Below are 13303 nucleotides of genomic sequence, written 5' to 3' on the forward strand. Positions count from 1 at the left end.
GATTTTGTTAACCATTTAAAAAATGTGTTTTGGATAAAATACAATCTATCTGTGGATTTTTTCCTTTAAATATTGTAATTACTTACAATAGGTTAGCTCATAATCTAACCTTATGATGGGCATAGTACCAGCACATTGTAATACTAAATTGAATCATCAAGGGAGCTTTGAGTCGGTTTCAAATAACTAAGAGGGAACGTGTTTTGAGGTTGGTGAGACAAAAATATTAACTTCAAACTGGGATGTTTGAAACTAATTCACAATTTTGGGGGGAAAAAATCTATGTATGCTTATTGAAGAGGTGATAAAAGGCAGTGTGTGCAATCTCATTTTTGTTATTGCCATCTTAGGTATCGTTAAAATATTTAATTTCTTATAGTTTAAAGTGTGCTCATGAGTAGGAAAAGCTTTCTTGGATTTACTTTTTTGGGCAGCTTTTATTTGAATGCAAAGTATGAATGAAATGATTTTTCTGAGAACAAAGCACACATTACACGTTTGGTATATTCATTCATTCTGTGGATCCACGTATATCGGACACCTGCTATCCACGAGGTACTACTGTTCTATTCTAGAGACTTCTGGCACACAGTTGACCCAGATATGGTCCCTGCTCTCAAAGGGATATCATTCTTCAGCCAAAACGACAGACACATATTAAATCAGTGACAGTGTAAAGTGATACGAGCTCAATACAGACAGCATCCTGTGGGACACATATGAGAAACTCAGTGATCTTATGACTTCATAAAGAAATCCTAATTTGGGTACATTTTTAAATCTCTGATGTCCAAAGAGGATGGTGCTTTGGGCTAGTTACATGGTCCTTAATGCTAAAACAGTTACTTTATTAGTGTGGTTATGTCCTATATATAAAATATTTCCCAAAGTATTATGTTCTGGCTTAGGAAAAGTTCAGGTGTCGGGACTGTATGTAAACTCATTTCTTGCAGGGCTGTAGTTTATTTAAAAGTTGTCACACTTCATATATCCACAGTGATGATTAACTTCATCCATAAAAATATTCAATGTCTAGATTAACATACCGGAGAAGTAAGCCCTGTCTGTGGGAATATTGGCTACTCTTGAGAATCGATACCAGAATTGAGTTGGCCACTAGGTTCTGCTAGCATCTACTGGGTGCTGCTCTTTGATTGTTGCAATTCTCTTCTTCCTTTTGTAGACCTTTTCAAGCAAGTGGCAAGTTCAACGGGATTTTGTGACCAGCGCAGGCTGGGCCTCCTTCTGCATGATTCTATCCAAATCCCAAGACAGTTGGGTGAAGTTGCATCCTTTGGGGGCAGTAACATTGAGCCGAGTGTCAGGAGCTGCTTCCAATTTGTAAGTTACTCACCTTCTTCAGTAACATATGTATTCTTCTGTATTTTAGAAATTAATTTTGAAAACACAGAACTTCAGTTTCTCACATAGCACTTCTGTAGGCCGGTAGGTAGGAGATTTTTGATATTTGAAACCTCTGAAGGCAATGGCTTCTGGAACTCTGGGTTTAAGGAGAGAGGACAGTACAGAGGAAGGAAAAGAAATCTCCTTCTGCAGCCGGGCCACACGGTTACTAAGGTGCTGGGAGGGAAGGGAGTCTGCAGTTCAGCGAGGCAGGAAATACATCTCCAGCCATAGAAATCCTTTGCATATACGAAAATGATCTTTGTAGGTGAGTCTTTTATTTTTTTATTTTTACCTGATTCTATCGTTACAGACTCCTTTTCAATGGCTGTTGGTAAATAGTTGACAAGGCTATCATTTTTTTTTTAAAGTTTTCCTTTCGTAGCTTTGACATTTCTCTACTATTCCAAGGCCTCCATGGTGACTTCCCATAGTCTTATCAGAAGGTCAGAGGTTTGTACACTCTGCTAATGCCCGTCACTACACTAGCTCAACACACTCTTCTCCATTGTCTTACTTATCTTGCCCCCAGAAATACCCTCTTCTTCCCAAATGTCTGCGCACGCTCCATCGATAGACATTTCGGTTGTTTCTGTTTTTTGATAAGGTAGATAATGAAGATCTTTATGCAATTAGCTCTTTTCTTTGACTGAACTTTTTTCTTTAGGATAAATTCTCAGGAATGGGATTACCAGACTAAAAGATATAAACAGTTGTGTGGCTTTCGATACATCTTACCAGATGCCTTTTTGTCAAAAATTGTTTCTATTTATTATACCACCAGCACTGAAGGAGTGATATTTATAGTACTACATTATTCTACTGTTCCTGGTTTTTTAAAAAAAATGCTAAGAGCTGTTTTTTTCTTATATGGGGTTTGTTAATCCATTCTAAGGCCATTAACAAGGCTCCCTGGGCAGAACATTGAATATTTAGATGTTTAAAGCAGTTTGAGCATTCATTTAATAGGTAACTGGGCAAATTGACTAAATGCACATATAATAAGCCCACTTATGTAGAGATAGATACACTATTTGGATTCTTTTGCCAAAATTATGGCAAATTAGCTGTAAATGTGAAATAGGTGTGGCGGATTTAATGCGTTTTTCTCACCTCATACTCAGATCTCCCCGAATATGAACAGATTATCACTACCTTTAGATTTTTTTCTGCATGTTGCTACAGTAATATTTCTACTCCAGGATGTAGACACAAGTAACTTTCCTCCAGTGAATATTAATGGCCACAAGTAGTCCAGATTCATTTTGGTTTTTTAAATCCAATTCTAAAATAACTTGCAATGATGGGAGTTTTGTTTTTCCTGAGCTCTTCAGTTACTTTTTAAGTTCTAGTTGTGAAATGCACACACACACACACACACACACACACACACACCTTCATCCCCTTCATACGTATATATGTATACAGAGTTGTGTGTATTGTGACTTGAGTTGAGAGTAAGGGTCAGAATTCAAACCTGCTGACAGCCATCTCTGTTCAGAGTCGGTTCCTGCTACAGAGTAACCTGAGCTGGCTTCAGGGTCTCTGGCTCCATTGCCCCATCACCCTCCTGTACTTGCTACCAACATCCTCAGAAAACCACTGCCACCCTCACTGCAGACCCTGGCTCTCTTTCTTTTTTTTTGAAATATATTTGATAATGTAACGTTGTGTACATTTACAGTGTACTGCAGGTCCTTAAATAACATTGTTTCGTTCAACGTCTTTCCTTATAACATGAATGAGATGCTGTAGGAAATTAACTGGTGTTTGTATCAATTAGCCTATGGTAAAATTGATTTCCTCATACTTCATTTTGCTTAAAGTCACAGAACCTATCAAGGATGTTAAGTGAGGACTTACTGTACAACACGTTGATTTGATAGCATTTCTGTACTGTAATATGATTGCCATGATAGCGATAGTTAGCGTCTTTGTCACGTCACCTAATAATCTCTTTTTGTGGTGAGGATAAATAAGATCCAGTCTCTGGCTCTCTTGAATTTGATTGAAGGGGCCGCTGAACAGAAGCCCTGCTTACCCTAGTCCTATCCCTCTATCAGGAGCCCAGCCTGTTCCAGGTCTGCCTGTTACATTCTTTGGCTGGATGCTCACCTTCTTCCCTAACCTCACGTCTCTTGTTTGTTTCCCTTGTCTCTGTCTCTGAATAGTGACACTCTCTTCTCAGTGTCAAAACTTTGAACTCAGTCCACCCTCGCATACTTATTTGAATGCATCCTGGCTAGCTAGTCTCCAAGCTCCTGGGAATGTCATTTGTGAGACTGGGGGACATCTGTGAAGATATTAACATTGGTAACAGGTGGTTTTTATTTTTATCTCTCTACTATTTTGTATTGTCTGAATTTTCTTCTTTGAACATTTAGAATTAGAAGAAAACATGAGTAAATTGCTAACTTATTGTTCATGGAAAGAAACATCTTTTGTTTGATTCCTTCTCATTGCCACTCGTAAGTTTTCACATGCATATATTATTGCACTGTCTTCCTAACAAATCTCCTCTCTTCTCCCCGGTCCCTTTCATTGGTCTTACTGGCTTTAGAGAAATGTATTCACTGTATGACAGGCTCCTTAGAAGCCTTCCGTTTCTTTCCATTGCCCACTGAATAATCCTGATTCTCTGTCAGACCTTTCCTAATGTTTCCATAACCACCCACAGTTTGCTTTTACTACCATGGAACAGCTTCTCCCTGCCATTTGTACCTACCATGCTTAAGACTCATTATTACTATTGCTACTGATAATATTTTACCTTTGCTCACCTGAACTCTCGCATTTAATCCTCATCAGCCCTTTGAGGAGAATAGAAAAGACAGGGCTTGGGGTTTTTGTTTTTCTTGTTGTTTAGGTAGACGAACAATTTATCTGTGCCCCTGAAGTTTCTCAGCTGGTAGAGGAGTTTGATTCCAAGTCCAGCAGCCACCACCACCACCCCCATACCCCATTTACCACGTCATTCCCAAATACGCACTTTTGGATACTACAGTTGACCCTTGAACAACACGGGTTTGAACTGCACATGTCCACTTATGCACGAATTTTTTTCAATAAATCGTGTAGATGTATTTTCTCTTATGATTTTCTTAATATTTTCTTTTCTCTAGCTAACTTTATTGTAAGGATACAGTATATAATACATATAACACACAAAATTTGTGTTAGTCGACTGTTTCTCTTACCTGTAGGCTTCCAGTCAAAAGTAAGCTATTAGCAGTTAAGTTTTGGGGGAGTCAGAAGTCACACGCGGATTTTCAGCTGCACAGGAAGTTGGCGCCTCTGAACCCCATGCTGTTCAAGGGTCAACTGTACTGCTCTCCAGCTTCCCAACGTGAAAAAACAGGCATTTATCCTGGGTCCTTGCTAGAATGGGAGATGCCATACAAAACAGGGAACACAGGAGAGTGGGCGAGGGAAGTGGAACCCTTCCTTTACGGAGTTGAGTGTTGGCAAACTGGGTGTTTCCAGTAGGACGTTGTGCACATTCTGTACATACAGAACCGGATGAGGTTTATATTACCTAGATTTGGGGATCCTCTCCGCTCGGCAGTCATTTGCAATCAGGTTGAACAGATCCATTGGGAGCATTTACTTCAGAATTGACGACCTGGCCCTGGCGTGCTCTTCCTCAATCAGGTGCTCTGGCGCTCACCTTGCTTTTCACTGTGCAATGTGGCTGAGATGCAATGTTTGCTGTAGGGAAAGATAACAGGAGTGAAAATGCCTTCTGCCCTTTGTTTGAAGTGTAAAACCTTGGCAATGGTTCCGGGCTGGTTCTTTCAGCTGCCTTGTGCTCAAAGGCGGCTGTTTTCTACCAGCTTATCGAAACTGCCGGCAAGTACTTGTTTCTCCTCTGAATGCATTCCCTGCTTTGCGGGACAAGTTGACTTCAGACTCGGGTCCTTTTATTTCCTTCGTTTTCTTGTCCCCAACTGGAAAACTTACTTCTTTTCAAGTTGGCTCAGTTAGAAAGATGTTAGCTTCTGATTCAGACAAGGCCCTGGCAGGGGCAGGAAGAGAGGTGTGTGCCTTGCTGGCTGGATCATCTTTTAAAGGTTTCCTCAGCCCACATCCCTCCATTCTGGAGATGGGTGGTGCTGATGGTTGTGCAACATTATGGACGTACTTAATGCCACTGAACTGTATACTTAACAGTGGTTAAGACAGTACATTTTATGGTATGTGTATTTTAGCCCAATGAAAAAATTGGGGGGAAAACCCAAAAACCTTTAAAAAAAAGAAAGAAAAGGAAATCACCATAAAATCCAAATAAAAAGTTCTGCCTGTTTTAAAATCAGTATAGGTCCCTCATGAAATTATGCATTAAGCCAAGAAATGAAGTCGTATCTGTGGATATTAAAAAGGAAAGCTCACTCTAAATGTATGGATTTGGCAGTGGTATGTTCATTGATATTAAATGAGACAACAGGATATGTTTCTACATTAGAAGCATACTGCAGCCACCATATTTACTGAGACAGTAACTATGGGGCAGTAGTAGAAGTAAAGTTTTGAAACGAGTTTGTTTTGGAAATACAGATTAAATGAATGTACCGTCAAGCTTTCCTCTTTCAATAGTCCATAGAAACATCTGTGTTGACAGAGCAGACTGATCCTTATGATGTAAGTAAGGCCGGGAGCAACCTTGGAGATGATCCTCAGCTCCCCCTTTTCAGATGAGAAAACTGAAGCCCAGAGAGGTGGCATGAATATATTCTACATGCTGGAATTCCATCATGTCAGAACTGGACATCAGGCCCAAGTTCCCTATGTTCCAAGCCTGTATTTCTTTCTGCTAAACCATCAGAGTAGAATCGATGGCTTTAACCGGTTCAAATACTAGACTGAACTAAGAAAGTGTTAATGTGATCCCTTATGTGGGTTGGATCAGGATGACGCGGATAAACGAACACCCCTACCCCCACCCCAACACACGGGTATACACACACACCATGGTCTTTATTTAAAATACTCTAATCCCAATTGCAGGTGTCCAGTCTACCTTCAAAGGAAAACAAGTAATACTTCCTTTTAAGTGAGAAAATGTTGCACTTTTAAGTGACTCCGGAAATCACGTATCTGTAAATTGGTATTTGGCAGTGCCCTGAGAAATGCCCCCTCCTCCTAATAGTCTTTGTAGTATTTTCTTCTGTAAACATTTTAAGGACTTTATTGTTTAGGTAGAATTGAGATGCCAACTTTATATTCAGTATGCTGCACCTACAAGACCTTGGGTGTCAAAATCTGTTTATTTTACAGCTGTGTTCTGCCTCCTGTTGTATTCATGCATTCAAAATGAGTAAGTTGCTTTTTCATCTGTCTTCTGAATTTTTATATTCATATGACAGAAATGAATATCATCTATGCATAGTTGCTGTAATAATAGAATGATAGAGAAATGAGAATAAATTCCAACCTCAACTGTTGAGAATACGTATATACAGACGGGACGTCCCCTCTTATCCACGAGGAATATGTCCTAAGACCCCCAATGGATGCCTGAAATGGCAGAGTGTACTGAACCCTATTTTATACTATTTTTTTCATATACATGCATACCTGTGATAAAATTTAATTTATAAATTAAGCACAGTAAGGGAGTAACAACAATAACTAATAATAAAATAGAATAATGACAGCAATAAAATAAGAGTGATTTGAACAGAAGCACTGCGATACCACAACAGTCGATCCAATAACCAAGTTGGCTATTAAGGAACTGATGGGTGGGGAGCGTATATAGTGCGGAAATACTGGACAAAGGGATGATTCACGTCCAGGCCAGGATGGCGTGAGATTTTGAGGCACAATTTAAAACTTATGAAGTGCTTATTTGTGAAATTTTCCATTAAATATTTTCAGACTGCAGGTAAATTGAAACCACGGAAAGCAAAATTGTGGATAAAGGAGGGACTACTTGTGTGTGTGTGTGTGTGTGTGTGTGTGTGTGTACATACGTACACAGAGGGTGCCAAAAATATATATACACATTTTAAGAAAGGAAAAAACTATATTAAAATTACACTGATGGTAACCAGTTTGAGCATCACTTATAATTGCAGAAGTCAAACGTGACTTGTATTCATCTTTTGTTATCGGTATCTATTGAGCGTTATAATTTAATATAGTTTCTCCTTTCTTAAAATGTGTATGTATTTTTTGGGCACCCTCTGTATATACAAAATCATTCCAGAGTATCTGGAGTAGTGAGTGGCAGAGTGGTTAAATGCATAGGCCCTGAAGCCGACTGCCTGGGTTAAAATCCCAGCTCTGCTATTTTCTGGGTGTGCAACCTTCCACAGGTTTCTTGACCTTCTTGACCCCTAAGCTCTTGGGGTTGTTGTGAGGTTTAAATGAGCCAATAGAAACAGAGCACTTAGAGTTGTGGTGGGTACACAGTAATGCTCCCTGAGTGTTAGCTATGGTTACCTGAAGTGTATTGTAACATGAGACTATCCCACCAAGATGAACAATTCCTTTTATCTATAACCAAGCATCAGTAGATTAGATTTTAGAGACTCTTGAGATTCTGTTTTCTCTACATGTGTTAAACTACCATGCCAGGACACTTCTTAACCAGTTTGGCAGCATTCCCCATGTCAGTCGATCACATTTTATATTTTCCATCCTGAAAACAACTCCCCCGAATTCCACTTTGTCTAGGTTTTCTTTGTTTTTTTGTTGTTGTTGTTCAGTAATCAAAATACGGGCCTTTCAGTTCCATAGACATTTCTTTTACACCCCTTTGGACTGACAGTTACTCACTAGTAGCTATGATATAATAATTAGTAAATTACTATACAATTTCGTATTCATAAACAGAGGTTGCATCACCAAGCTCCTTCCGGGTCTGCTCATGGACAGTTAGTTAGAATTCCTGCAGATTTTCAAGGAAGACCTTTTATTATTGTCAGCATTATTTTGAGTTGACTATTGGTTTTCAATTTCTGGGTTTGTTTTTTTTTCAATTGTAAGCTATGGTGGGTTTAGCTTCATAATTATCCATTTAATTTGTTGTGGTTTGTGTGGTTAACTTCTCAATGTGGAGTGATGGATATTTTCTTTTTTTTTCTTTTTCTTTTTTTTTTTGATGGATATTTTCTTCACCAGTATTTAGAAGATAGGTTGTGTTGTGGTTGAAACCTCTTTCATTCATACATTTATTGCTAAAGAAAAGCACGTGTCATTCTGTTTTACTTCCTCAACCTTATAAAGTAGTATTTCACTGTTAGGACCAAAGTTTCCTCCTTCCTCTCTTCCTTCCCTCCCTCCTTAACTACAAAATTTGAGGCAGAGGTGTTGATGAAAAAAATTGTTTGAGTGCCATCGTTTTAGTTGGAAGATTATTCTGGGCTCCCCTTCATCGGTTCACCATTAATTCTAATGAACATTGAAACTTACCCCAAAAGGTCATGGAAACGGAAACAGGAGCTCAACATTTACAGTTTTTCTTTTTTCCATGTTTGTCAGTGGTTCGTAAATTGGATTTCTTTTTTTAACGGAAAGTTCTTTCTACGGAAATTATTTAAGATGAAGGGAAGTACAAAACTTCCTCCTGGAGTATCCTTTTTATCCAGAGTCCTTAGTTTGTCTTGATTCTCTAACAGCTAGAGGTGTTTTGTTTGTTTGTTTTGGGTTTGGGGTTCTTTCTAGCATATGTGAAAATTTTAAATTTTTTTCTTTTTTTCAAAAACATTAAAAAAACATATGTTCAAATGTATTCTGGTGTTTAGTTCTATGAGTGTAGACAAATGCATGTAATTGTGTCGCCACCACAATCAAGACACAAAACATTTCCATCATCCCTAAAATTAAATACCCTCTTGCTTTGTTGTTATCCTGCCTGCTCCTAATCTCTGGAAACTACTACTCTGTTTTCAGTTCCTATACTTTTGCCTTTTCCGGAACTGGATTTTAAATGATTGTAGGAGGCAATAGTGGAAGAGTTACCGTTATATATTGTACTTTAGCATAATGTGTCCTGATGTGTACTTGAGAAACGATATTATTCTGTGATATCTATAGACAGATATTTGTGCTTTACCATGTATATGTGAAACTTTTCTCTTAAATAAGAACTCTTTAGCATAAATTAATAATATCCGGTATATTTATGGATCTGCAAAGATTTAAAAATTGGGCTTTTTGTTCCCTGTAGCCATGGTGTTAATTGGTTTATTAGTCAGGTGGAGTGGAGAGCCTGAGGTCAGGACGATGTTCCTTGAACATACAAATGAAGAGTGGATAATCACCATGTGTTTTTGTTTGGGCTGATTTTATCTTTAATGGGTGATGCAGAACCCTGATTAATATTTAGATCAGTGACTGCTGGACTCCAACCTAGTCATTATCTTCAGAGCTTTAAATACAGTACTTGATTTCTACCCAAGACTGCAGTTATGAGAAGCCTTTTACTCCTTGTGTCACGAACACAACTGTTGACCTCTCAATCATGATTCCAAACAAGAAAAATTTCTGTCCATGTGGGGATCCTTCAACTTACTTTTATGGCTGAAACTTCACAGTTAGGTATCTGGGAAAAGCACAGCTAAGCTTAATATGAGGGGATGCTTTAGGAACGGTGAAGCTAAGAGAACAAACAGGGAGGAAAATCAGTGTGGTGTTAGCTTTGAGGTTTTTGAGAAAACCAGTGCAGAGTTTTTCACAGTTTATGCCGTTGACATTAATGCAATTCCCCACCCCTTCCTTTTCACAGCGATTAAAGTCACTTTTACTCACCTTCCTGCCTGACTTACCCTCCCCCACGAAGGGGTGATTTGGAAGAAGCAATGGTTTCCAACCTGTGTTTGATTTTGGAAAAATTTCAAGCATAGAGAAGAGTTGAAGGGATAGTATAATGAACACCCATATGTCTCGTGCATCTGTACAACCCGTGGTTAGCGTTTTGCCTCATTTACATTTCCCTCCCTCCCTGCTCTCTCCATGTATGTCTGTGTTTGAATAGACACACACAGACACATTTTTCCTGTTACCATGTAAAAGTAAAAGGACATCGCAACTTAAAACATAAACCCCTAGACATGTCACCATACGTTTTTTTTTCTTCCAAAGGACTCTCCTACACGACTCACAATGCTGCCATCACACACAAAGTTAACGTCAGTTCAGTAATATCATGTAGTGTGTGGTCCACGTTGCACTTTCCCCATGGTCCCAGAATACTTCTTACGTCTGGCTGTTTTTCAAGAATTTTGTCTTGCATTTGCTTGTCACGTCTCCGTACTTGCACTGAATCTAAACAGTCTCCCAGCATTTTTTTGTGTGTTTCCATTCATGACATTGACATTTCGGAAGAGTCCAGGCCAGTTCTCATGAAGAAGGTTCCAAATACTGGGTTTTTCTGGTTGTTTCTTCATGATTCGATTCAGGTTACATTTTTTGGGCAAGAAGATGAATAGAGGTAATGTTGTGTCTTTCCCACTACATCACACGTGGAGGAACAACATCAGACTTTGTTCTTGTTGGTAATGCTAAGAAGCTAAGAACGTTAAGGTGGTGTCAGTCAGATACTTTCATTCGTTGTCCAAGTATCCTTTCCCCTTTGTAATTAGAAAGTCATCTTTGTTATATTTTGAGACCTTATGAATATAGTATTCCTCAACAGCCTTTCACCCTACGGTTTAGCCTCCCTTGATGGCCCTTTTCTAATTCAGTGTTGATTTTGGGGGTGGCATAACAGTGATTTTCTAATTCCACCATTCTTTCTGCATATACCGGGGGTGCCAAAAAAGTGTATCCAAGTGGACACTTTGATCAATGTTTGTTCAAGCAGTAGTTCGCTGTCATCAGAAGTGTCTGGACACTGATGGGAACCACTTTGAGCACCTCTTTTAACTGAAGTCAAACGTGACGTGTATTCATTTTTCTTATGGGTATATATTGAGTATTACAATTTTAATAGTTTTCCGTTCTTAAAATGAGTATGCATAGTTTTTTGGCACCCTCTGTATTAGCTGGTTTTCTTTTGTAAAGAAGAGCTCCCACTTCTCCCCTCTGTTTTTGAGTGTCACATACAAGGTGGACATACAAGGTGATTTTTGAATGTACAAAGAATGAGACTCGCACTGACTGAACTTCCTTTGGATACTGTTTGGGCCACGACATTGCTTCAAATGTCAGTGTATGGAACTAACGGTCTTTTCCCCCTTAGCAATGTAAACATACGTCTGATAAATGCATTTCCATATTAACCAACTCTTCTGTGGAAGCGACAGGTTGACCACATCATATAAGCTGTGTGCTAATCTTGAAGCTCTGTTAGGTTTTCTGTTTCTTTTTTCCCTCAATTTATGTTGACCTGCCCTTATCAGTCGATGTAGCTTATATATGCCATAGCATGTAACAGTAGGAGGAAGGACACAGAATGCCGAAAAGAAGGGAGGAAACGAGACGATTGGGAGAGATACGAGTATGCATTTATCACAGTAGTTTCTGAATATTCAGTTGGATCTTCATATAGCTCTCAGTAGATCAGCATAGAATTCAGTTCAAGATTTGGTACCTGGACATTGTCCCAGACATGCCTCCCTTAGGTATCAGAGCCTCTAGCACCCTCTAACAAGTTAAAGATTCGAAAGATTTTGGAGATTAGCCTGTATGTTCCCATAGGAAATCTCTTTGTCTTCCCTTTTTAAGACTGCTTTTTTAAATACACATATTTTCACTATTAAAATAGTAGATAATCTTGAGTTGTTTCCTTAACCTCTTTAAGCCTTTTTTCATCTGTAACATAAAGTTAAGCAGTTTATCTCAAGAGTTACTTATCCCCAAGTGTCTTTCATGATATGGTAAATGTTATAAATGGAAAAGGCAGAGAGGGAAGTGTATTACTGTACTTATTTCAAAGCTTGGTCATTATCTGAAAAGTCTTACCTGATCTTTTGGGTAATAACTCTTAGAACAGAGGTATAAAATACAGAAAACAATCTTGTACATCGAGTGGGGCCTTTCACATGAGACCAACCGTAGAAGTAGCAGGATGTGAACAACATTATATGGAACATCATAGAAATGATCCCTTGTGTCCCTACACTAGTTTCCTTAGCAACTCAAAGGTAAAACATAAGTGTCTTGGTCTAAGAGGATCAAAATGCCACCTTCCTTCTGTTATATTTGTTATATGCAGGTTTCGTATGGTTTTATAGATTTTTTTTTATCACTCATTTGATTTTCATAAAAATTGGGGTTGTTTGGAAGAAGAGTCATTAATATTCTTTACAACTTCTTCTTGTTCCTCTTTTTATGTCCGTTGCTAGTGTAGATCTCTCTCTTATGTAAAATATTCCACTGATGCCTTTGGTAGATTTAGAGGTGGTTAAAGAAATTGTAAGAACAGCTCAGGGAACAGTCAGGAACTGCGTGTCCTATACCATCTGACCCTGGCTAGTCATTCTCCTGGTAGTTTTAAATCTGTGTATACAGACTATAATTCACAGAACAGTTTTTATCCATTTAAATTCAGTGAATCTTTCCAAACACTGGGGCTTTTTACAATCAGGGCCAGAAATGTTGGGTTTTCAGCTATTAATGCCATTACTTATTAACAATGGCAACAATATTGAAGTGGTTATTTGGATTTATGAAGGGAACATTTCCCTAGTGAAAATAGCAAATGAAAATGGCCAAGAAGGAGAGATTAACCTTTTTAAAAATCAGTGTTGTCCCTAGTGTTTTCCATAAATTTACCTTTTTCTGTCAGTAAAAATGTTTGGAAATTCTCTTCATGCATATGAAGGTATTCAATATTTATATATTTAGTTATTGTTTTTCCTCTAAATGGGCAGGAACTCGACTAAATAAAATGAAAACAACACACGCACACGTACTAGCTAACCTGCCTTACCTTGCTTGGGGTAATTATTTG

At 38.5% G+C, this 13303-nt stretch overlaps 1 protein-coding gene across 12 annotated transcripts in view; it reads left to right on the forward strand.

The window, feature by feature from the left end:
- Positions 1-13303, forward strand: part of DMD (dystrophin) — a 2143628-nt gene that overhangs the window by 2044422 nt on the left and 85903 nt on the right. For all 12 annotated transcript variants that reach the window (XM_033109718.1, XM_033109734.1, XM_033109713.1 and 9 more), the window contains one exon: positions 1184-1341. In XM_033109718.1, coding sequence (XP_032965609.1) covers positions 1184-1341 — 158 coding nt within the window. The remainder of the gene's footprint in view (positions 1-1183; positions 1342-13303) is intronic.

The sequence above is a fragment of the Rhinolophus ferrumequinum genome, chromosome X (genome assembly GCF_004115265.2).
Source record: "Rhinolophus ferrumequinum isolate MPI-CBG mRhiFer1 chromosome X, mRhiFer1_v1.p, whole genome shotgun sequence".
NCBI lineage: Eukaryota > Metazoa > Chordata > Mammalia > Chiroptera > Rhinolophidae > Rhinolophus > Rhinolophus ferrumequinum.